At 38.8% G+C, this 27587-nt stretch overlaps 1 protein-coding gene across 1 annotated transcript; it reads right to left on the minus strand.

The window, feature by feature from the left end:
* Positions 1-969: 969 nt before the first annotated feature.
* htr1d (5-hydroxytryptamine (serotonin) receptor 1D, G protein-coupled) lies at positions 970-27587 on the minus strand. The gene is made up of 2 exons (XM_067614672.1): positions 26961-27587; positions 970-7971 (listed from the first exon to the last, which is right to left on the minus strand). The coding sequence occupies exon 2, from the start codon at positions 7051-7053 to the stop codon at positions 5893-5895; it is 1161 nt and encodes a 386-aa protein (XP_067470773.1). The 5' UTR covers positions 7054-7971; positions 26961-27587; the 3' UTR covers positions 970-5892.

Raw genomic sequence — 27587 nt, forward strand, 5'->3', positions numbered from 1 at the left:
CATGAAATGCAAAATATTCATGGAGCCTCTTAAATCATTAATCTCCCATGTTTCTGATCAAGTATGTGAAGTTGGCAAAGGTGTGAGTGTGTGTGGATAACATGTATACATAGGAAGCATATAGACCTTAATGAATATGAATGTGTTTCTAGATACATGGACAGAGTGCAGTCTGGGTGACTGTGCATGTGTGTAGGTGGAGAGAGGCTTGTCAGATTGCATACATGCTTGTTAATCAAAGTGTGAGTCAGTTGTGGACACTCCATTTCATATTGGGAACAGCTGCAAAATTTATATACTGTATCTTCTCTTTCTAGCCTATTGCAACTCTACTAAATTTAAGAGGAATAGATAAGGGTTAATATATTTGGATATTGCTTAAAATTTTGTCAGCTCAATGAGCCATTGCGAAGGTGGGAATTTTGGATCCCTATTTTTTGACCGTTGTGGACCAACTGTATGCCTGTGGAGTGCTACAAAATTTAAAAATATTAAAATAGATATTAAATATTACATTGGATTAGCACTGCAATGATTAATTGATTAGTCGATCAATAGAGAATTAATTGCCAATTATTTTGATAATCATTTTGAGTGACTTGCAGAGAAAAAATGCTAAAATTCTCGGTTCCTAGCTTCTTAAATGTAAATATTTTCTGGTTTCTTTAGTCTGCTTGGATAGTAAAGGTTGCATCTTGGGCTTTAGGAAATGGTGACTGCCATTTTTCACTATTTTCTGAATTTTTTTTGACCAAAGAACTAATGGATTAATAGAGAAAATAATTGAAAGATTAATCGCTAATGAAAATAATTGTTACTTGCAGCCCTTTATTAGATAGACATAACTAGTTTTGTGTTCTAAACATTTTAAAATTTTCAAGAAGCTATAAAATCACATGTATGACACACAGAGCAGTCAAGAACACCCCTTTGTTTTACCAGGGTCAAACAGTGCCACTAACAAATATTATCAATATCAGTATTGCTTGAAGTCAACTCCAAACAACTTGAAAATTAATCTGTATCTAGAACACCAGACCAACACATTTAGTGACATTATCTGTTGTTCTTTCTGAACAGCAAAAAGATGCAAACTGTTTAAATATTAAAACGTACAGTACAGCGTTTCTCTCTCTAACAAACCACTTTTGGCCGAGCTTACAGACACTGGTTTGCAGTGAATGTTCAGGAGGTAACAGCCAACAGTTTCATATTTTAGTTCACAAACAAAATAAATGTTGATACCGTTGCTATAAAATCTAAAATTGGGAATCCTGCTACCAATGTAGATCCTGCACTTGATTTTATTGGAGACAGTTGTTGTGAGAGGACATTTTTATTGTTGTTTAGTTGAGTTTTAAGGGGGTCATAGTTGCAATGGCTCTGGCTCAAACCCTGATTATTGTACTTATTATTTTTATAGTAACTGCCTTAATCTGTAACATATTGGAAAATACTCAACATATGTTCCCAGAGCACGACATGAATTTTTCAAATTCCTTGTTTTGTTTAGCTGATCTCAAACCCAAATGTATTCAATTATAAAACAGATATACTGTAACAGATAAGCTGAAAACTGAAACTAGAGAATATTTGGTGTTGATAAATCACCTGAATTATGTGTTAATAAATGAAATCTGCACAGTAATACAGCTGATGTGGGGTTGATATATGGCTTTGACTTTATATTTTTAGCTGGCTAAATAATGTGTGTGTGTATGTTGAGCAGATAACTTATTACCCTTTGGCCTGACTTGGTTAACAGTGTCTGTCGAATTCGGTCTCAGGGGACTAATTTGGTTTGTTTGTGAGGCTGTCACTCTTTTTCCACTCCTTTCCCCTCCTCCAACTGTTTTCCTCTGCACTCCCTCTAAGCTTTACTCCTTACACAAGTCGAGAATTGACAGTCCCCATCCCATGAGGTTAAGTGCACTCTGACCTTTTGGTTTCACTGCTCAAGACAGCCTAACATTATCTGAAGCCATCTCCTATCTAGTCTAATCCGCAGTGACAGAACTACTCTTGGCTCCCTTTCTGTTTTAAGCGTATCATTTTTTTTGGCATTTTAGCCTTTATTTGATGGCTCACAATGGAGAGAGACACATGCAACCAGATTCAAACCCAAGATACTGCAATTGGTATTTGCCTAAGCAACTCAGCTGTCAGAACGCCTTTGCATGGATAGTCCTTTATTTTAATTTGCCTCAATTTCTTCTCTATATACCAATTAATTAAGACAGATTTCCCAATGACACAAATCAATAGCTGGTGGGCTAACTGTGGTATCTGTAAGGCTGAATCCTGAAACCGTAATGAGGTTTTATTTGTCTAACGCTGTTAAACGTGGCCCACCTATAAATTGAGACAGAACATTCATTTTGTTACACTGCAAGGGTAAGTAGTGAGGAATTAATTTGACACTGTGAAGGTTACATTAGCCATTAGCTTCTATGACAATTGATAATTTATTTAAAGCTGTAGCTGGTATGCTAAAAGGAAAAGTATGAATGCATTTTGTCCTCCTTTTTACTTCTGTCCTACTTAGCTGGTAGCAGTCTGTACAACTGACTGACAATCCTGACCAAACTTCAATTGCTTTTATGATTGAGCCCCCCGAAAAAAACATTAAAATGACATGTATTACACATCAATTTTCACCTGATATGGAAATGAAAAATCAACCAATGTCAACATACATGATAATATGAGTCATACTCTGTGGTATATGGGGACCTGTGGTTCAACTGCAGCACTCCTTGGAAATGTAAACAAATAAAATTTACATTAATAATACATTTAATGTAAGTGGCTAAGCTGGTCTTCACCTCTCTTTCCTGTGAACCGAAAGTAGTTCAGCATGATTGCACTGACTGTCCACTGAGCCTTCCAGCCAGCCACTTTTCAGACCAATGAGAGAGAGGGAGAGAGAGAGAGAGACCACTGTAGGTTATGCTATCACTGATATATATATATATAGCAGTCACCCTGAAAGACAGCCATGAAGAATTGATGGCAGAATCTGTGTTCTTGCTGCAGAGGTGCTGATGGTTGGCTCTGGTCTGATGTGCATCTGTGGAAAAAGTCACTTGCATAGACATGATGATGGTACAAAAAGCCTAAACTGTGCATCTTTGAATGCCCTCCATGCAAACATGTATATCCAAACCACTTTTTTGTTATAGATTCTTTGTGGTGACTACATAATTGCCATATCCTGCTGAATTTCAAGGCCATTGACTCATACAGTATGAGCTGTCTGCCTCCAGCTCCTTGAACTGAAGCCCGGAGCAGATTAAAGGCAGCTGGCACTTGTGATGGTTATCCAACTCCTCTTTGGTTATTTGATTCCTGTTTTGTCGATTTTGCAATTAAAGTCTCAACTTTAACATTTAGTGTGGCTGTTATTGATGAAAATCAAGCCTGTAAATTAGAGATTTTTTTTTTGGATTAGTTCACGGATTAATGACTAAATCCCAACAAATCCTCCAAATTAAACAACAAAATACGTTGATCCATGCCAGCTTCTGATCCGGCGCCCCCGATCTCCTCCTCTGTGGACTTTATCTCTAGAATAACTTCACACTGTTTCCTCCTTTTCTCTCAACGGACAACAGTCATAATTCTTATGGCAGCTAGAAGGCTTTGTCGCTTGAACGTGAATTCGACTGATGCTCTTGTTTCTCGTGGGGGGGACAGTCTCCTAAATCCACCTGCAGCAAATACAAGCAATTCAGGTCACATATTTCCCGCTCACCACCAATGAAGAGTCTTATTGTTACTTTCTCTGTCAAGCAAAACTCATGTATGCTATAGTTTGTTTTCTCATTCTTGTTCTTTTTCTATATTCTCCATATTATCCAGTTTATTTATTAAATCTACTATAGCTACTATATTTATCCATTCATCCATAGTTTCTTCTCATCAGATTTTAATTAAATGATTTGATGGAATTTGCACATACCTTTTTACACACACACAACTTAATTATATTTTCAATGAAATATGCTCCATATGACCTATTATTATAAACCACATATATGTGGCTGTGACCTTTTCCAACAGTTTCTCATCTTGTCTGACATCGACATTGTCTGAGATGACTTTTGTTGTGATTTGGCCCTGTATAAATAAAAATTGATTGATTGATTGATTGATTGATTGATAAAAGAAATCGATTTGAATATCTATCCCTCATGTGTCAGACATGAGACATTTCTTGTATTAAAAGTTGCTGTTCATGCTTGATATGATGTTCAGTAAAACGACTCATGTTCAAACGCTGTATTATAGAGCTGCTGCACACATGAAAGTGGATAAAAATGACACACCAGAAAGTAAATTAGCATCATGATGATTTCAGTGTGTTTAGGACACATTTCTATGATGAGTGGAACTCAAAAATTAAATGAAGTGTTTATAATAACTACTGCTCAATGAAAACAGATTCATAACTTCATCATTCATTACATTATTACCACTCAGCTTTGCACTTGTGTGAGTATTTATTGCTCGACAAGTGCACTAACCAGTACGTCAATCAAAAGCCACATCGTGTGGCACCCAACAGGCTTTCTTATTGAGTCGAGGAGCTTTTGTTAACTGGCTGATAGTACAAATTTATCCTACAAAACCTAACTTTTTAAGCTTGTTGGTCACTATCACATCTTCATCAAATCAAGATAGATTGTAAGAGCACATTTTCAGTTTAATTATTGCTTCACTACATATATTTTAATTGTCAGAGCAAATATATCAGTTTATACTTTAACTTTTTGACTTAAATTTTGTGAGTTCAACCCTCATTGGTGTATTTTTGCTTCATGTAAACCTGTGGTTGTCAGGAATAGGCATATCAATAGAGGAATAAAATGTCAGACAGGAGTTTAAGGTTTTACATGTTATGAAGACACTGTTAAAACACACTGACATTGGCAACATCATCTTTGTCATGTCATAACATCATCAGAGAATTCCTGCAAATATGTAGTATCTGCCAGTGACCCCTTTTTTGCATAAAGGAAAAACAAGCTAGACATTAAAGCAAATGAATAAATAAATCCATCAAAATTAATTATTCTCAATTTGCTCTCACTAACCAAGACTCCTTTTTTCTTGAGCATATCATTTCAACATTTTTTGGAAGGACTTATTTGTTGCTATGGCATGGATGTTACTTATTATTCAGAGGCAATGTGGGAGATGCTGTTTCCATTTCAGTCTCTGTAATGATGAGACGAGCCTCACTAGGGAATAGCTTATATAAATGTCAAACACTTGACAATCCTCCCTACCCCAAACACGCATATATTACAATAAAGTAACTACCTTTACACACACTCAAACAGACACACACACCACTTTCAAGTATAATTGCATATATGGAGACAGTTTTACTGAATCTCTAGAGTTCGTAGTCTTTCTAAGTACTTTACTGTACCACAGAAACATATGGGAGCAGCAGCATACAGCATGACACAGAGATTAAGACAACATACATTTCATGGCTTTTCGTTTCCACTGCATTTAATCCAGTCCACTCTGAGTTTACTCTTTTCATACAGTCTGTTTTAAATCTTTGCTTTTGTCCAAGAAATAATGACAATGTCCCTGTGACATGACGTAGAGTTCAATAATTCTTGGGGCTAAGGATTTTCTCTTTTTTTTTAGCATGCATATATATGATGGATATACTGTAGGTATCTAATGAGCTATGGCACAGAGCTGTTCAATGTAAAAAAAAGTTTAAAAACACATTACATATGTTCACAAGATGGAACATTTACGCATACAGTATATTTGTCATCATAATTTCCCATTATCTCATTTTTTCTTTGTATTTTTCGCTTCATGTTTTCCAGCAGAGGTCTTTTTTTTATAATCACTGTGAGGTCTTCAGGAGAACCTTCTGAATTTGATGAGTTTTTGGAAAGCCTGCTTGAACTCATCATTGAATGCAGTGTAGATTATGGGATTGATGAGGGAGTTCAGGTATCCCAGCCAGGTAAAGATATCAAAAAGCACTGGATCAAACCAGCACTCTTTACATATGGCCATGACAAGAGTGCCGACAAAGAATGGAAGCCAACAGATGATGAATGCGCCCAGGATGATGCCCAATGTCTTGGTCGCTTTCCTTTCCCGAGCTGCACACAGACGTTTCCTCTCCATCATGCTGTCTGCCAGCTTCACTTTCACACTGTTCATGAACAGAGGTGATCCGCCTCCTCCTCCTCCAATTCCCGCATTCCCTGTGCCAGAGTGTAGGTGCGCTTCCTGGTTAGAGGCGGAATTAAGAGAACAGAGAGACGAGCCTGCAGAGGTCTGGATGAGCTGGGCTGTGGTGAAACGTTTCCCAGAGGATGATGGTGTCTTAAAGATGCGGGAGCGAGCGGCAACATAGATCCGTCCGTAGAGGATGATGAGAAGCACTGTGGGAACATAAAAGGCGCCAAAGGTTGAGTATAGGGTATAAGAGATCTGATCTGTATTCACCATGCACTCTGTCAGCTCCTCGTGGGCTTTGGCCTGCCGCCAGAAAAGTGGAGGCATGGAAATCGATATAGAGATCACCCACACCACCCCAACCATGATCGCCGCCCGCCGCATGGTGCGGCGTTTCGAGTACTCCAACGCGTCTGTGATGGCCCAGTAGCGGTCTAATGCAATCACACACAGGTGTAAGATGGAGGCCGTGCAGAAAGTGATGTCAGACGACAGCCAGATGTCACACACAATCTGCCCCAGTGACCACGTCTTGCTCACAGTGTACACTATGCTAATCGGCATGACTAAAATAGACACCAACAGGTCTGTGACAGCAAGCGAGCCGATCAGGAAGTTGGCAGGTGTGTGGAGCTTCCTGGTCAGAAAGATGGTGGCGATGACAAAGGCGTTTGACAGCACAGTAGCCAGGGTGACAATAGCCAGCAGTGCAGACAGGAAGATCTGGAGGCCAAGCAGCGTGGCCTTACTCCAGGGTGGAGTTGTAGTGGTATTAGGAATCTCTGTGATGTTGCTGGTGAAGTAGTCCAGCGAGCTGTTATCCAGTTCCATCTTGCTTCTGCTCCTCTCGACCCACGTTTGTACAAGGTTTAGACCAGCCTCATCACTGCTATCTAAAATTGTTCACGGATCAGTTCATGCATGGCACTGAGGAAGGCTGCACTGTGGTGTGGCACTGTTGGTGTAGAAAAGGTTGTCTCTTATCCCGCTTTCAGTAGCTGAGACAATATTTCCCTTCATTTCCCATCCCTTGTATTGTGATATGTTGTCATATTAACCTCTAGAAAACATCTAATTTCATCATTTCAGGTTCACAACTAATGTTCCTGTTACAGAAGCTGATTAATTTGTCCATTTCAGTTCTCTTATATTGATTCGCCTCGCTGGTGAAGCTGCAGGAGAGACAAATCCTAATTTGTATTTAGCTCTTGTCACACTGGCACCTCTTCTCTCTCTTCCCAGTGCTCTTATCTCATCTCCAACCAGCAGCCAGCCAGCAACAACACCTTCAGACCAAGACTTCCTATCTATCAAATGCTTTAATGGGCTCCTCCTTTTCAATAAAGCCAAGCGCGGAGCTGCATGTAGGAAGATGATGACGACAGATACACAGGTTTGCTTGTTATCGCGCTATTATCTATTCTGAAGTCCGTGTGAAGCCTTCTGAATTGAGATTTGTACTGTAACTTGGCTGCGCCTCGTGTTTTGGATGATATTGGAAAGCCAGAACATTACAGTTACACGATCCACGTCAACAGCAGACAAGGAAAGATTCTATTCATCCAGTGTGCTTGAAGATAAATGTTGAATCATCAGCAAAGCATTCAGGTTCCTGCTGTTAAATACTTGTTTATTCGTTTTTCCTCTTCACAGCTTTGTCTGTCAGGTAAACATTCAGCTGTGGTGTCCATATATGTAGATAACAAGTCAAGGTTTTGTCCATGCAGCTTCCTCTGCAGCATGTTCATCCTAGTTGAGAAAGATAGAAAGGAAAAATAGTTATATTCAACTCTATCATACATGTGCGCGTGCACACACACACACACACACACACACACACACACACACACACACACACACACACACACACACATTAAGGGCAGTAAATGCACATGACCACCCTGTACCTGACCTGAACCTGAACCTGAACCTGACTCAACTTTGACCTGTAAATGGGACATTATTACTTGAAACATGGACTTAACCTTCTGCCACAACATTACCTTGCTATTCACACTACAAGAAACTAATCACAACACTGGTGCTATAGAGGTATCTTATGTAAATCCTCAGCATAAAAGCCAAAATTACTAATGATATTCTTTCAGATGATTGTGGTAGAAATTTACATTTTGTGCCATTGCAACTCTTTAAACTCCAGAACTATCTGCTGGCAGTTCATTTTAGCAGCTTTTCCTATAAAAATAGTTCACTAAAAATGTACAATTTTGTACATTTGTCCTGAGTCACCAAGTGGTTTAAGATGCTGACCACGTAATCACAAAGACACCAGTTGAGGTTTCTTTATCTCATTTCATGTCAAGCATTCTACTGCCGTCATCTAATAAAGGCAAAAATGATCAAAAAGTACTTGTAATTGTATAATAGGCTTTCACACCTCTTTTATTCTTATGAAAATACTTTTCTTCTTGTGACATACACTACAATGAAACTGTACTTGCTTCACATTACTGTTAATGGTGCTTGGAAATTGGAAAGAGAAACTGGCCATGTTGCCTCCAGGTGAAAGTGACAGAACATTTTGACAGAGGCAGCAAGCTGACTTTTCAAATACAATGAAAGAGGTAGAAACTGAAATGTGGAATTAAAGAGTACGGTCTAGACCTGCTCTATATAAATAAATAAATTGACTTGACTTGACTTGAAAATGTGGTATAATGTCCCAGTTAGGATGAGGAGGTCTCCATGTGTTTTGTCTGTTCAATCTGCTGTTTGCATTTGTCATCTTATCACAGTTTGATTATATATATATATTTTAATTTACTTTTAACATGTGATGTACATGTGCACTGTAAAGTCTTCATTTGTACCTTTCAAAAGCCCAAGTGTGCGCACAGAATAGATTTTGTACAATTTAAATTAGGAACAGATGAGGGAAAGAAGTGAACAAGGTTTGGTTATTGGAACAGGGTTTTTAGAGTTGTTAATTATTTTCATCAGGATATTTTGTATTTTTGCACATCAACAAGCTATGAACTGCTGTTGGAATATTATGGAACAAAGCTGCTGAAAAACAAGCAGCGGTATTTGCCACAGTAGTGTGTGTCATGTTTGCTTTTTCACACTTCACATATCCTTCTGCTGGTACGGGTGTGAAGATTGATTTCTGAGTGCAAGTTCGTTCATGATACAAGTCTGTAAATCACCTCAATTAACTGAAGTGTTGATTGGCAGCTAGACTCTTGAGAGGGATTATTGTGCTTCAGCTATGACAACAAATTGGCATATTCAATTGTAGACGAAAAGACCCTCGTCTGTTGAGTGTATTCATCTGCAGACACTCAGGTGTACGTGAACATTTTTATAAACCACACTCAGTATTGTTCAGTTTGGAGCCTTCAATGTTCTTTATGTGCAGTGTGTGCGCTCAGTGGTGACGATTTCAAAGAATCCCTGAAGGAAAACGTCCATTTGTTCCCATGAAAAATGACTTTCATTCACTGATTAAATTACTTGGAGAAAACAAAAAACATATTTTGGGGAGCATGAATGAATGAGTACTCTCAGTAAAATAAGATATACTGTAGGGGATATGATTTGTTTACAAGTGTATAGTTAGTGATATAGTGATATGTGAGGCATTGAACTAAATCAATCTAAAGTCAGCATGCCAATATGCTCACAGTTCGGTTGTGTTTTGACTCTAATCCCCAGTTTCCAAGTCTGCTCTATCTGCTTTTGCCGAACAGCAAAACAAATTCATATCAGTGTGATAAGAAAAAGCTCTTATCACCCCCTTTATTTACACCTATAAACAGTCTCTCAGAGATCAATTTCAATTTCAATTTCATCAATTACATTTACATCAAATGGTAGGCTGTAAACATTAGAGGAATAGACTTGAAGGTGGAGACCTAATGTTTCAGTGTTTGTTTGCTTTTGTCAGGGTTACAAATTACAGTACTGGACAAGGCTGAAACATGGATAGGGATGAGACAGGTTAGGTAACCAAGCTATAAACCAAGCTAGAAATAAACATTAAATATATTTTTAATATCTTAGTCTTCCTTTTCGAATCTTGAGGCACTAACTCAGAGGTCAGAAGCTGCAGCTTTCCATGTCTTATAAACTGTTTGTACATAAAAAACCCCCACAAATGATTATATATATACTGAATTGCAGGTCTCCTGTATAGCTCCAAACCCAGAGTACTGCAGATTAGGGACAAACACACCTTTAATGCAGCTGACGTGCTTTTAACTATCTAATAAAAACTAAACTCACAGGTCAGTCTCTAAATGCTTTGCTCATAGAGACTGAGGACAATCTCCCTGGTTTTGTTGTTAACACTGGATGGAAACAACTAGAGAATTAAAAAAAAACAGTCCAAAGTCTTTAGGGCAGCCCTTCATACATTCACTACAGAGGAAAAGGTGGGTAGAGCATAATTTCCGGTAATTTCTTGCCACTGTTCAAGCAACTACCGTGCATTTAGAAATCCTACACTTCAGTTGGTAGAGATCTCTGATTGTCTGGTATCACGAAAGTAAATAAAAACCAACAGAACATAAGATCCCAAGCATCAGATGTGTAAACCATTCATTTAAAGCTCCCTCACATCATACAGTATATGGGCATCTGTTTTGGCTCTGCTTTTTCCTGCTCAAAACATGCCTGTGCCATGACATTCAAACAGCTGAGAGGGTGGCAGGCTGCTGGCTGCCCTCCATCAAAGACCTGCACATAACAGCAAAGAAAAGGGCAGAGAGTACACATCCTACCTGCCCAGGCAATCACATGCTTGGCATCCACACAGTCTCACAAACACACAAATCCTGGACTGTCTGAACCCTGCTGATCTGCACTGCAGCATTTATGAGTTATAATAATATTTAAAAACTGGGTCAAACGCCTTGACTACAGTTTAAAAGCAAAGGAGGTTTGTGATCAAGAATCAAGACTTGTGTGTCTGTTTCAGATTAGAGTCCTGTATGTTGAAATGGTGGAACAGTGACAAGCAGTTATGATTACTGTTTATCAATTACAGTGTCTAGGATTATTACTGTAAGTGCCTGAACAGTAACCAGTTTTAAATGTCAACTTTATTTTCATTCATTGGTTTATTTATTTGTGCTTGGACTGTAGCAATAATGACATCCGTTTACATTCTGTGTATACTCTGTGTCCATCATTGTGGAGTGGTCCAGGAAATTTACCTCATCAAAATGCAGAAAACTAACATAATGTAACATAACCTAACAACATAATGTAGCTGTTGCCCAATCTTCCCTGCTCCATATTTAAAAATATATGTCAAAATAGGTCAAAATATATAAATTTTTTTAACCATATTCAGCCAATCACATTAATCCATAGTAAATAACACTGTTTCATTTTGGTGTTTGAATCTTTTGTACTTTACTGTCCTGAACATCAGAAAGAACTTAATGCGTTAATACCGGTATGTCACTTTTCCTGATTAACAGCCACTGTAGCCGCAAGTGACAATTAATGGTAAATAACGGTAAACAGTAAAATGAAGTGTAACACTAGAACAAGAAGACAAGAGTCAAGAAGTCAGCAGACTTATGAGCAATGTCAACACAGCAGTATCTTTCTAAGTAAGTTAACATTAGCCACCATAAGCTACTAGTCATATCACACCAAGTACGGTTGTAGCAGCAAAAGCCCTGAAAGTGTTAAAATGAGCAAGGGTGCATTTTATTGCTCATGAATTCAACTTTTAATCTGTTACAACAGTCCTGTTTTAAAAGATTGTTCCAGTTATGAATATTTTTTTCAAGTGCTCTGCGGATGCAAAGAAGAAAACATCACAAATAAAAGAAGTGCAGTTAGCAGTAACTAGTGATGGGTGAAGAACCATTACACAACATGACTACTTTAAAATCACACTCCATTGCATCAGTGGAGACGAGACTGATAAGCACACTGAGTGCCTGGTAATAATGCTCAGTTTGAGTTTTGTAATATCAAATGCACCCCACAGTGAACAGAGTAAGGAGATTGTTATGGACAACTTCGAGTTATTCATTCATTCATCCCTGTTCCAAGCTGCTACACTGTAATATGGGTCCGGTACATATAATTTCCTACTTGCACCTACAGTAGCATGTTTGATAAATGGCTCAAAAGCTTATCTGTTTACACATCAAACAAGTTGAGGACAATGCTTATCTCCTAAGGGTCTGGTTTACAGTACAATGAGATAATGAGGTTCATAATGAATGGATGAGAGGAAAAGATTTTTCAATCAAGAACAGGCCTTGCTTAAATTGAGCCGAATACTGTTTGTGTAAAATATATTAGCTCCTACATCTGGCTTTGAAATTGAAGATCTAATACAAAGAGGCACTGCTCAACTCCAGTGAGGTGAGAGGTGCATTCAGCTTCTTCAAAAGCAGGGAATAAATGGAAAGAAGTGGGGTATACCAAGCACATTTTAAATGTTTTTTGAGGTGGGTCTGATGACGACCAGAACTGGAGCCCTATACAATATCACAATCGGCCCCATTGCGTCATACCCCATTCATAACAAATCCAATTCATCCCTCTCAGGCTTGGGCCAAACCCAAGCAGATGCTACAGTGTGTGCAGCAGTCTATTGGTCGGGGTCAGTGGTGTACTGGCCATCGGGCATACTGGGAAAAATCCCGGTGGGCCGCCGCATCGGTGGGCCAGTGGACCGTCAAAAAATCCATAACGTTTTTATTGCCCCTGTCTGTCTCTTTACCAGCCCTCCCTGTGTGTGTCTGTCATGCAGGGTAAGCATGTGCCCCGTGGATAAGTCCAGGGCTGAATTTCTTTCCCAGTACACCACTGGTCTGGGTGAAACAGTAATACCCTCTGAACCCACCAGGCCTGCAAACACTGCATGACCCCGCTGGAGAGAGGCTAATTGATTTAGCTCAGATGAGGTAGAGCAATTGCTGCCTCCTCTGTCAGCTAATGTCTGGCGTTTACTCAAGCGTGCTCTAAACAGTAGGTGAGCAAGAATGTACTGCGTGTGGGTGTGGAGGAGTTCTCATCAATGGAGAAAGATGTTGGGGATTGATGGTGGGGTAAATGGATGTTGAGATAAAGTGGGGGTCAGGAGATATGTTAAAGCCATCACAGCTTTACAGAGAACAATGTTTTTAACTGTTTTGTAATCAGTTCAGCTTTAAACATAGAGTGTACAACAATAATTATCGTTCAATTGGTAAAAGTAGGTGAAAAGGCTTTGGCTCATTTTCATTTCTTGGTCTATATTTATATTCTGGGGCTCTACTGGAATATCTTTGCATGTTTTATAATTTAAAAAAAAATCCTGATTTATATTATACTGGCTCTTTATGCAGTCGCTCAGTTCAGCCTCTGTCTGAAACAGGCCGCTTTCATTCCTGTCTCTTTAAGGTCCCCCTTTAACAGTCCAGGATAAGTATAAGTATGCAGTCCAGGATGCTGTTGTTTGATTTAGCAGCAGAAATAAAATTTTACAATGCGGTTTGCTTAGCGCCTTTAAAATACTGAATTATAGATTGCTTTGTGTGTGGGAGAGTGAAACTATAAAATATAGATTAGTGTGAATGTTTAAACCGTCAACACGACTTCAGCACTTGTCTGTCAAAGTACAGCCTAAAGGTTAAAGTTCATGCAATCAAAACAAACATATAAGAGGATAGTGTCTATGATCACCCATGATAGCCAATAGCAGTATGGGAAATGAAGGATAATGGAAACACATTTCATGAATGGCTGGTGTATGTGAATTGTATATTGTCATGCCAGCATTCAGGGAAAACCAAATATTTACAAAGGGCTCCAGGGTTTATCACATTTCTGCTGTTTGCAGGTGCCTGGGAGCGTGGAGAGTAGGTGTTTTTCTCAGGCTGTGTGGGCTTACACATGAGCATGCACATGTACAATCACACATGCATGAACCGTCCGCACCACCCTCAAACCATCCACCTACACGCACACGCAAATGCAAGCATGGAAAAACAGAGCACCAAACAATTCCCCCTCACAGGACCAGACACTGGAGGCCACTGAAGGGGCTTCACTGGTTCGTGTTGATTTATGGTGACTGATTCCTGTAATGTATGCAATTGCAGTCATCAGGACTCATTATAGGGGCTGGGATGGATAATCTCTGCTCCTCTGTAAGCGGATAGGAAAGGGAACAGATTGCTGAAAACTGGACAATTTAGCCTCTTAGCAGAAAACTCCCCATGTTTCTGGTAATCACAGGCACCAAAATTGTTATAGTTTTAACAGGTTACATAGACATCAACACTTACTGAATGCCAGCATGATTATCATGTTAAAACTGGTTCAAATGCACCCTCTGACATCTCTTTTCCTGTATCCCTTTCTGCCAAAAATAAACTCCATCAATGCATCAAAGCCTCCTACTGCAGAGACAACCTTCCAACCAATGTTTTTACACCACTCCACGGTAATATACTCCCCACTTTATGTACATGACCCTTAGAAAGTAGAACATGTCCAGTGCATATCTAGGACACCTGAGAGGCCCTTCATTGGGAGTGGGCTTGGGATGAGCTGATGCAGAGATTATCTGTCACAGCCAGCTGTGTGTATGTGTTAGGGTGAGAGGAGAGACAGAGAGAAGCAGACAGGATAAATGGGGATCTGGTTTAAATCTGGTGCGATCATAGAGCTTGCGATTAAAAGATGTACTATGTGTCAAAAAAACATACAAAGAATAAATATTTAGGTAGTCCCTCCAGAAATGTGTGGTTGATCCTGTGCAGGATCACATACAGGAGCTAACACAAAATCAACCAGTTGCGCTGTTTTCACCTCAGTACAATACCATTTCTGCCATTTTCCATATAGAATAATTCAATGTCCAACTCAAACCTCAACTTTAACAAACCAAATTCCTTGCAAATATATTAATGCCTAAAAACTTTCTTTCCCTTTATGTCGGCTTCACAGACAGGCTGTTTTATCGCTCAACCAAATCGAGTCTCAGCAAGCCATTTCTACTGAGTACGCACTGTTCTCTCCTGACAAAAAGTAGTAAAACTAAAGTAAGAGTAAAACTATGTCCTAAAATGTTTAAAATGTTGTTTGTAATCCTCCAGGAATTAATTCTTAATTAATGATTATCAATGAAGTCACACAAACTTAATATTTTAGCCACCTCTTTTTGGATATCTACTAGAAAGGAGACAGTCATACAGAAGTTGCTGCTCTCCTGCCAACCAAGAATTTACTTATGAAGACACCGATTGAAGGTTTGTGAGAACATTCAGTCTGCAGGGATTTGTGATGCAGATTGGAGACAGACTAGAACAGCCCTGTGTGATCTGCTGTGTCTGGTGTGCTCACGGTGTCAAGTCTGTCTCCCACAGTATACTGCTAATAATGTGATTTATATAAATTCTCTGTCTGTCCCGACTAGAGTTAAAACCATTTATGCTACACACAAACAAAGACGTTTGTGTACATGGCACAAATTGTACATTACAGTAACTATGAATACTGGAAAATAGTGGACAAGTATGTACATGTAAATTTGCAACACCTCACTTGAATCAGAAGCAAGAAAATTTGGCCAGAGGACCTTCTTCCTGAGTTTATGTTCTTGCTCCCTCATCAGACACAACTAACCTGTGAGTGAAGTGAACATTCTCACATGGTTTTTAGTGATGCATTTTGGTTTGCTTAAATTTTTTCTGTGTGAAAAGAAACTGAACCACTGGGAAACGTTTACCAACTCATCCAATGATCCACTGATTCCTGACCAGAGCAAACAAACGACAGTATAGGTTTGAAAACAACCTTATTAAAAAAGTCTACGAGTCACATTTGATATAATCAATTACCGGGGGCAGGAAATGTGCTTTGAGCAGCTACCCTGTCAGAAATACAATAGAAGAACACAAGCAACTTGTGAAATTTGTTATAAATGGAATAGTTCACCATTCCTGTGAACCCAGCACAAGAAATGGACTCACTACTGACACAGAGAGGCAAAAATTGGGTCTTATATGATGGAAATTGTAAGGATTATAACTTCAAAGATGACAAATACAAGCTCTGACCTACTGGTGTAATTACCTTGCATTAGAATTTGCCTTGATAAAATGGTCAGAGTATATATATCTAATACCCCTCTCTTACAGTATATCACATGTTCAGTTAGAGGCTCTACTGAACCTGCATTCAACCCACATTAACTCTGCAAATGAGGTTGCTGTCACCGGTCATTACCGGTTACAGACTTAAGTGTACAATTGTAGTTTCATGTGCATCACAGTAGAATAACAAACATTTATATATAATTATGTTACATAAAATAAGCTTGCCCTCTTAACTAAGTTTTGTCAAAATGTTATCAATCTTATCAAAAGACAAAAGAACAAACAAGCTCTGGATGCCGTGTTCGGGACAGTAGGAAGGATTTAGTTTGGTTTAGAACAACAATATCAATACAAGTAAATCTGATGTGTGGGTGAGGAGGCTCAGCAGTTGGATTTCATATCAACATATGAGGACAAAACAAGAGGGCTTTAATCTTTGTCTTCCATGTTCAAGTGTGTGTATGAGTCATAAAAGTGAAGGGGCAGTGATTCATCCAGAGGTTGGGAAACAACGATCCATCCAGGAGACAATAGAGGATGTTTGACGGGAGCACTCAAGAGAGCAACATGAAAGCCCACTAGAGGTTTAGTTTGCCTATATTGACAAAAAACTGATGATACAAAGAATGTAAAGAGGAATAAAGATAGCACATGTCTAAAAATAACAATGTACAAACTGTTTTACATAGCAGCTACACACATACCATATGGAATATACCAGACAGGGAATAAAAATGAATAAATCAAGGCAACAGAAGAGTGAATACAGTAAGAAACAACCACAGCTGAATACTAAACACAGTTCAGCTGCAGTACCTCTAGTGGCCATTAGATCAGTATATATATATATATATATATATATATATATATATATACAGTGTGTTTCTGTAAAAATTATTGCATATGTATTGTTTTAAGATACTTAATCTGTAATAATATATTTTTTTAAAATAACATATTATCAGGATTATCTTGAAAGTGACATAGTTAAAATGTATAACAGACGTCCGGGTCAGACTAAGACATCAGTTAAACCATTTTAGAAAGTAGAGCATAGTAAGTTGTTAATATAGACATATAGTATGTATAAAGCTGTAGAATGCACACTGTGTACATAAACCTTAGCAGAATAGCTAAATAGGCCAGTGATGGTATGATGATGGTAACGACATGTTTCAACGTTGCTGGAACGCCCAAGGAGAGCAGCCATCTGACGGCCGGGTAACATCCTGGATGTCAGCACAACTTTCATTTTGTAACTATTTTTGAATCATTTAGGGACGTCTTTAAGGGATATTCAAACAATAGTCATGCAACAGCTCAATGTTTACTGGCATGTGTTTATAAGTCTGTATTATTTGGGTGGACAATGGCTGTGCAGGCCCTTTAATAAAAAAGCTTTCTCAAGTTTGCCTGGGATTTTAGTTAAGTCTACCCTCCTGATCCTCAGAAGTCAGACTTTATGTTCAGCCATAGTCGGACTGGCCATCAGGAGCACCAGAAGAAATCCCGGTGGGCCAGTCGCTCTGTTGGCTGCTTGAACAGCCCATTATACAAAAACAAGAGTGAGAGAGATGAGTCGTTGGCCCACTTGATTATGCACCAGCCCACATCCTCCTCCGCAGAGGATGGAGTGTCCGCGGGCTGGTTGTGCTGGGCTGGTCTGGGTAAAGAAGTCCAGGGCCATTTTTTAGTCCCAGTCCGCCCCTGTATTCAGCCAAATGTATACAGTCACAGTAGTGATTGCACCATCGGGCTTCAACCAGAGAAATAGAAAGAATTTATCAACATGGCAGTAAAATGAAATATTAAGCATAAGATTCATAAAGCTGAGGGATAGCGTGTACAATGAAACTGGATGTCAAATTGAGCCCTACAGCTGTGCATGTTGTCAGGAGGATGAGCTGCCAGCAGAGAGAGATTGTTATCCAAGTAACGATGATCCAGAGTAGAGCATTGTTCACAGAGACAGTAATACTCCCCAGTGCTTAAGGCATTCAATTAAAATTGGAGTATAGTCTAAGTATTGACATAAAACAATCAGCCAGCACTTACTGACATCAGAAGGTCTTTAGTTACTTTAAAAAGTGGTGTGCTATGTAAAGCTCTAAAACTAGACATTAAATGTTCAGAAATGTTAAAAAGCAATATCAGCTGGATGATAAGTACTTGATTTTTCATATAAAATGCAAAATTTAGAGATAGTTATTAAGGATAAACAGATCAATCACTATTTTTTAAGGAGTACCAGTACCAGTAGCCTAAAAGATGTATGATGGACTAAGTCAACTGTTTGGACCACCATTTATTTTATGTGCTTTTCTCTATTTTCATTTCATTTATTAAATGCACTGAAACCACACTATTTGTCTATTTCTTTTCTTTATTAGGATTTTAAATCTAATGCTGTATGTAAAGCACTTTCATTTGCCTCTGTGTTTGAAAGGTGCTAAACAAATAATTTAAATCTTCCCTTCTTCCTGAGATAAAATATGTTCAAAACTGTTTATAATGCAATAATTGGGAGGAGGATCAACATCTAAGTTGATTTCTTTAAAAAGTAAGACTGTGACAACTCTGGCTTAATGAAAAATGTAATGTTTATCAAAACTAGTTGATATTTTTGAAAAGAAGGCAAAAAAAACCTGTCTGGTGAGCACCACACCAACAGCTGTAACTTTCATGGACATGGTGGTGTATTGATTTTATTGTCAATTAAGCCTTGCAGAGCATCAAAGAAATTGCATGCAAGTCCATTTATAAGTAAAAAGAACAGCAGCTCTGACATCTTGACTCTGAATTGGAAGAAATGTTGAACAAAATTAGAATCTGGTTTCAGACAGATAGAGGGGGCTGTCAATTATCATACTGAGCTATTTGACAGTGGAGGTTAATATTCAGAGTTTTGTCGGGTATCTAACTTTGGGACAGATACTGGAGTCTTTGAAACCTAAGTTTTATGTGCAGAGTGTTAGAGAACAGTGACTCAAAAGAACTGTGGCACTAATTCTCAAGTAGCTGACCAGGCACAAGTGCAATAAGAAAGAGCACTAGACAGAAGTTTATTTGTTTTTTTAATTAAAGAAATGACCAGAAACAGACAAGTGCATAAGAAATACAATTAAGAATAAGATATAGTACAATGAGGCTCAAGTGTTGAGGTATTCACGGAAGAGTGCACACATTTGAACACCAAGGTCGACCCACGCATCAAGCAACCTTTAAAAATCCTTTGGATTTCGCTAAAACATCATGACGGCATAATGTCGATATCTTTTTGTTAACCTGTACGTCCTCTTTACAGCTTTACTTTATGTCTTCGTCCTCTTTACAGCTTAATTTGACATCACGTATTGGTTTTGTTCCAAACCTTTTTCACAGATCTTAACATTTGCACAAGTGCACTAACTGGCTTACATTGGACTGTAATTGCCACATATTGTTCACATATTGTCCTCTAATTTACTCTTGGATTATATGTCTGATTATATGCCTTTTGTAGATAGAAATAAGGCCTTTTAAAGATAATAGTTAAGCTGCTGTAACAGTATTACTTTTCTGTTCTGCCTCATATTGTTGATAGTGTTTCATGTCTCAAGCAGCATTACAAATTCAAGGGGGACACTTTAAAAACCCTTTATTGTTCTCTACAGGTTAAGGTATTTTCCACTCTTTCAGTGTTTCTCTCCACAAGCTTTCAGTCAGCAAATTACAAACTCTTGGATAATGTGAGACAGCTACCTCCTTCAACTGGCTTCAAGTAATGGAAACAGGCATCTTTCAACAAGTAGTCAATCTTGAAACATTGACCACTAATGGCCTGAGCAGCAGAGCAACTGCTGTGAGAGTACGGAGTACAGGCTTATATGGATTCTGACATGACCCCTGCTGTTATTTTCATGGTAAGTGACAAATTGTCATGATCTATAATTATGACTTTCATCTGGAGGGCCCAATTTTAGGTTTCAGCTCTAATTATAAGGGTAGCCCTTAGATTAGCCAGAGATGTGGAGGGAAACGACAATGAAAAAAATGAGACTTTGAGAAAAGGAGAATGAAGGGAGTAAAGTGCAGAAAGAAATGGGAAAAGATCAGGAAGACGCAAAATTGAGGAATAGGAAGGAGACAACAAACTTGGAATAAAAACACCTGGAATAAAAACAAAGCATGATTAACATTTCCCAGAGACAGGGCAGCATGATGGATTGTACCCTCTGCTGAAACAATGGTTTAGAAAATGGTGATGAACAGAGAGAGTAGAGACTGACAGAGGCATTTGTGAGAGAAGACTGCATTCTCACACTGAGTCCAATCCCTTGTGAATAATCCTGGCTGTAAATCCAATGGGGTTACCACTGATACAGTCTCTTTTTTTTCAAGGGGGTCCTCAGGCATAAAACGAGGAAGTTAACAAACATTTAAACAAAAAAAATAAATATATACATAAATAATAATAATTATAATAAATAATCCAACGACACAAAAAAATCAACATAGTAACATCAATTATCAATCATCAATTTTCTGCATTGCTTTAATTCCAGCGTAAAAAGAAAACTCAGCAGCATAAAGAGTGAGAAGAGGATCTGATGAAAGAAGTGAAGCATTACATGACATGGAGACTGGGTTGGTTAACTGTGCATATGTGGGGAAGTGTGCATTTGTGTCACTATCAATCCAGTATATAGAATCAACTTCCATAATTGTCACTTAAAACACTTGTTTTTGGTATTTTCCAAAGTCCTCCAAATTAAACGATAAAACACGTTGTTTGTTATGGCCCTTTAGAACGACACATAGATGTATTTTATGATCTGCTGCCATTATCAGCAAATCACTGTTGAAAAATAAATCTGTTTTATAATCTATGGTTAAAGTTTGGCTAGGTTTTAGGCGCAAATGCAACGTGGTTAGGATTAAATTATGGTTTTGGGTTCAAATAACTACTTAGTTACAGGATAAGGCTGATGATTTTCTACATTTTTCTTATTGTTAACAAATGTCATGTGCAGAGCCAAAACAACAATTAATCAATCCTACTTAGTATTGTGTGTGTATCCAAATCCTGATATATTGTATTCCTCTGTGATGTAGACCTCTTTTGTTGTCAGAAACTATTAAAACATGTCACTTAGCCATACAGTTGCACTGAGTAACATGTTCCTTTGCCACAAAGAGTTTGGGAACGGTAGTTGAACAGCGATCACGTTTTCATTCTCCAGAGAGTAGTCCTGTGTAAGGCAGACATTACTACACGAGTGGGAACGTGGTTTCATTCACAGAGCTTCGTCAACTTGTTGTGCTACATATCACAACCTTTTGACTTTGTACTACATTGTAGATTTCAAAGAACTTCAGTACAAAGAGGTTGTGATATGTAACAAGCTAGCGAAGCTTTGTAAAGGGAATCACGTCCCTGCGCATGCGCAGTAGTTCCTTACTCAGAACTATTCTCCGGAGACTGAAAACATGACTGCTGTTTTTAGTCTTTGGAGCCATTTCTAAACAAACTAATGTGACTGTAATCTTTGTGGTGAAGGAACATGTCACCCAGTGCTACAGTGTGGCTCGCTGATTCGTGTCTAATCATTTCTGGACAACAACGGAGGTCTATGGCACAGAGAAATAAGATATATCAGGCTTTCAATACACAAATAATACTTGTAAGAAGGATAGGTTACAATAATAACCATGTAGTTAAGATCAGGGAACGATCATGTTCATGGTTAAAAATGTTAAACATCAGAGAGACATGAGAAACACATGAGAGGGTCTAATTGCCAAAGTCTTCTCACATATCTTTGACTTTTTTCCTGTACTACTACAGGTTCATTATAGTTAGGCCCTGGTGATGGGGTTCATGACTCATTGTTGGACCCCTGATGCTGTGACCATTACTGGTTCATAGTTCTGGATGCTTTCAGGTCTATCAGTCATTGATGATTGGTGTTATGTGATGATTATTTCTTGCATTTGGTCTTCCAGTACTGTTCAGTTTCAGCCTTTGATGCTCAAGTTTACTAACCTCTTTGCATGTTTACTTCATCTTGGCTTCATTGGAGGACACTGTCTATGATTTGCCAAGTTTATCTATTTGCTTTGTGTATTATTACTACTGTTGCATATTAACACATTGGAGACCTGTGGTCGCATTGTCTGATAGCTTCTCAGTGAGTTTAGAAAATCTAGTTTGGCTGCTTCTAGTGAGCTCTCTCTCTCTCATGTCAGCAGTTGGGCCAATTAATGAGCATGTTGTCAGTGTTCATCTCATATTCCTCATGGCACTCCCACTATCTCCTGGTTATTAGTCTATAATATTGACATTTCCTTGGTACTGAAACAATCACCATATTATTACAGTTTCGTCTGATACTTCAAAGAGTTGTGACAAAGATGTATCCAAGCAGGGTGTTTTACAGCTCAATGGTAAACTCTCCTTCACAGATGCTGCCCCACCATCTGCTCAGCTGTGATGCTACGCAGCCAACTTATGTGCTGCAGACTACTGTAAACAGTAAAGTCAGTCTGCATGATAACACTGTTTTAAATTACCTCAAATGTTTTAATGTCTTCGCTGTGTTATGTCTTGTAGTAGATGCTGAAACAGACATTTTGGAGAAGGTTTACACCCAGTAGAGACGAATGCTAAAAATGTGGAATGACGCTGTAACTAAATTACATACATGCTTCTTAGGGAGTTCTCTCTCTCTAAAATTCAGCTGGCAAAAACTGATCTATAGTTACATTTACGGCATCTAGTGGCCATAGTATTGCACTCCAGAATTACCCAAAGGAGCATAATATTCTGCCACATCACTCTTAAAAAATAAGAGTAAGGGTTAGTGAAAGGTCATGGAAACGGGAAGCAAACAGCAGTCTTCTGCAGCTAAGTCCACTTCTAGCCGTCCACCCAACCCTCTTTCTCCTAATAAGGATAAATTATCTTATCCACTCACCTTATATTGACGTCATCTGAACTGCGTCACTTCCCTGGGTCATAATTACTATGGCTGCTAGATGGCGTAAATCTAACTATAGGTCGTTTTCACCAGCCTGAATTTTAGACCTATGCTGTCGTTTTTCTTGTGAGGACAGGCTCATTAATGAAGCTAATATTAGCTCCATGAGTTGGTTGAAAATACTGTTGCTGGCTGACTTTTTAATTTTTCCAACTGACTGGATGCATAGCCTACTGGATATAATGTTAAAGACAGGCAGAAGCTACGTGTCCCAGACAAAAAGTTGGCATCCTCACCGGTTAATGAACCATGTAGAAGACATGGAAATAAAATGCTTTGTTTTTGTATTGCAGTGTGAGATATTTTATAGTTATTTATTTTATTCAGTCTGTTAGCTGCTTATCCCATAAATCACATAAAGAGCAGGACAGAATTGCTAATATTAGCCTGAATTCTGAATAACAGCATCCAGAACCGGCTTACACGCACTAGGAAAATACTAGATTGAAACACTAGATATCAAGAAAAGAGCTTTTTTAACGCAATTTATAATCCTACAAAATTCTCAGACATGCTAACATTTGCAGCATACACACGGTTTTATCTATTCCTACTGTAACAGGGTTGTTATAGATTGCTGAAGTTCGTCAAAATTCATTTCTATATTCATTCAGTGTTCTTTTTATTTTGCAAGCAAGTTATCTTATTTTTTATTCCCTTGGGAAATAGTTTAATATCTTTAAAATATCCTTTTGCTTGTTTTATTGGGGTGCCCTCATGTGGCAGGTTGTAGTAGTAATAGTGACCAGAAGTCGTCAGCTCGCCCCTTTTGCTTGCTGACGATTTCAGCTGCGATATGTACTGAAAACAGGTCCGTGATTTTTTTCCAAAATGACACGAATTGTCTTGTCACATTTTGTGACTGTCAGTAAGTTGTCATTCTGTATTTCTATTGTTCGGTCAAGTGAAGTTAGCTTGCTAAAGTCTGTTAGCTTGTGTAACAGTTAGCTGCAATGCCTCACTAGTATTCTGTGGAAGTATTGCACACCTAATGTGAAATGGCGATTGCTTCAGAGTGTTGATTGTGTTCCAATTCTAATGTGTAGGGGCAGGAGCTGTATGTTTCACCATCACCACCAACCACATTCATGTGCTTTGTATTTTTGTACCTTCCATAAGGAGAAATGTTGTAGTTCACTATTTTAATGAGCACTGTAAAGCCTTTGCATAGAATTCGTATATATATTTTTTTCATATAAATCTTGAAAATGGGTTCATGCAGTTTATGTGATAAAACTGTGTGTTTCACCATTACAGTCATGTGTCTGTCTAACAGCTTTGCCAAGAAATAAACACCGTGAACCTGAGAGAAGTTGTCGAGTGGTCTCTTCGGTCTGCTGATCTTGAAAAGACGGGTTACACTGACACATTTGCTTTTCTATTCTTGGTTTTGGAAAGGCTATAAAGAAGACATCACCCTCCCAACACAACAGTATACTGTTGCAGTTGCTAAGCTATGATTGGACATGTGTGTAGGTGTATCTGTTGAGGTCGGCTTAAAAGTTTGTTGAAAGTTTTGATTTTGTTTATATTTCACTCACTCTTCACTCTTATACACCCTAACTCTCAGCATCACATCACTTGTCCCTGACTGATCACAGTGATTTGCAGCCTATAAACACACATCCTAGTGGGGGGGCTGAATTTCATTCAGCTCAATATTCTGTAGGTGAAAAAACAATATAACTCCAGGCAAGTGAGAGCCATGTTAATTATTTCACCCCTATATCCTCTACATGTAAAAAGATGTTATTAACGAGAACTGTTCTTCTATGCACATGCAGTGCACTCCTGAAACCATCAGGCATTAATCGTCTGTTCCTACATTAATTATTAAACCATTTTATATTTTGCTTAATGGGCTACAAATGAGTCTTCTTTGTGAATTGCTCTTTCATGCACCAGATATATAGAGAAAACATCATTGTATAATAAAATGACATATTCAGCAATATCATCATTCAGAAGTCATTGTTTCCAGTTTTTTTTTTAATTCAGTTAATAATAAGTAGGGAATGGGAAGGGCATGATATAAATGAGAGTTTCTGTCATTTTAATGGGTTTTCGATTCAATCTTCCATCTTCAGTCATACCCTGATAGTTGAGGTGCATGAGCGCGAGAGTGCGCGCGTGCATCTCTCGAGTGTGAGAGGATGAGGAGAGAAACGAGTGTCAGTTTGAGAGCGAGAGAGGAAACCCCCCCCCCCGTGTGTGTGTGTGTGAGTCTCCCAACGAAATGGAAGGACACTATGTGCTGAAAAATACTTTTCATCAGAATACTGTGCTATGATGGTGATTCTCTTTCATTTTGCTGAATATCTCTCACATCAGTGAGCTACTTCAAGCAAAAATGCAACACTCTGTCTCTGCAAAGAGAGCCTGCAGGTAGGTTTCTAAAAAGCGTGAGAACACATAGGACAGATCTGTTTTTTTCTAACTTCCTAAGACTGAGGTGGATCTTAATGCTACCACCAGCTGCTAATGGCAAGAGATGCATCTTCTGATATTATTCAGTCAGAGATAAGCAGCTGACAGAGGATGTGGTGACTTTTGCAACTCTATTCCACCGCCAGCTACTTATCACAATCACAATGATTTCCACAATAGGCAGGTTTGCGTGATGTCTCTCACAAACCATATCAGCCTTATTTTAACTGCTACCAATATCAGTATGTAACTGCACTCTCCTGCCCTGCATCTGATTATTGAATATTGCAGCACATGCCATTACTGTACTGTATTGTGTGTGAGGTAAACACCTTCAATATAATGTCAGCATCGTGGCCAGTGGACCAGTGGCTTCTCCCTGAAGAAACCGATAAACGTATTGTACTTTATAACACATGCCACCTTTTATATGAATTCAAGTTTAATCACATTATAAACTGCTCACCTGTCATTAGCAACCCTACAGCAGTTAACTCAGATGTCTAAACAGTTGGCACTGGAGGAAAAAAGTCCCTGTAACCTCTAGATTTTGATTTTCATAGAAATGTCTCTGGTAGGGTAAAAGATGTTTCAGGTAACAAGAAAAGGCAGGTCTCTGCTGCACTTAGAGGCTGCAATCAATGCCCTTGATGAACTAAAATGGGAGCTTTCTTTCAGCTTCTAAACATACTGTGCTTCCTTTGAATCCAGCATCCTCCAGGTGTTTACTCACCCTGCAAATCAGTTTTGGCACACCGGGGCTTCGAGCAGATTTTTTATTCATGTGGATTTTTTCTTCTCCATGTCTCTCTCCATGTCTTAAAAACCTTACATCCATGTGATGCTCTTGCTATTGCCTCCCAAAGGGACTTTTATACTGTGTCTGTAGTACTTAACGGCTTAATCTCCTACGGTGTCATTAAAACAGTCCAATCGGGACTTAACGGTGCCAACGGTCATCACAAGTGACCTTATCATACTCTTTTGCATCTGTTGGGTATGGGATTATCAAAGGATTCTCTTCGGCGCTGTTTTTAGCTGCATTTACCTGTGTTATATGTGTTGGTAAAGCAATTTTTGCAAGTACAAAGATTATAGGTGACTCTTTATCGACTAATGTCATCTGTTCTGCGCTCTACAAACCATGCGTAATGGTAACAAACACGCGCATATCAATAGAAAGGTTATTTAAAAAACAAAAAACCGAACTACTTACCATGTTTTTTCTTCATCTGTAGTATTTCTTTCTGCTTTCACTTTGGTTAAAGCGGAGCACAGAAGCAATCAGGGAATCCCGGCAAAGGTGTCCTTCATTTACGCGCGTCCAGTACAAGCAGACGAATTACAGACTGTTTAAATTGAAAGGGTAACAGCGCACAGCTTCTGCAGACGTTTCTGTGCTGAGGTTGCTTCGCATCTCACTTCAAAGATAGTGTGTCTGTATATAAACACAATCAGATCGGTCCTGCAGACAGCGCAAAACTGGGATTTACAGTAGTCACGCAAACTTGAGCGACTCGAATTTATGACATCTCACTGAACGTCGCGACATAAAAGCTTTTTACTCCCAGATTTCAGCCACCAGAATGTCTAAAAAGTGTGAAAAGTGCACCAGCGGAGCTCCATTTGATGCATCAAGGCGCAGCGCGTTGTGCGTGTCTCCAGCCACAATTAAACCCCCAGGTAGAGACACGGGGGCTTCCTGGTGCTGATGTGATCCGCTCTGCTCCAGGGAGATTACAAAGACGTCAACAAGTTGTATTCAAATCTGCGTTTCTGGTATGTTTTTGATGGGAACGGCTGTATGGCAGAGCCTACTCCGTGCCCCCCACACACTGTGAGT

Source organism: Thunnus thynnus, chromosome 16, assembly GCF_963924715.1.
Source record: "Thunnus thynnus chromosome 16, fThuThy2.1, whole genome shotgun sequence".
In the NCBI taxonomy this organism is placed as follows: Eukaryota; Metazoa; Chordata; class Actinopteri; order Scombriformes; family Scombridae; genus Thunnus; species Thunnus thynnus.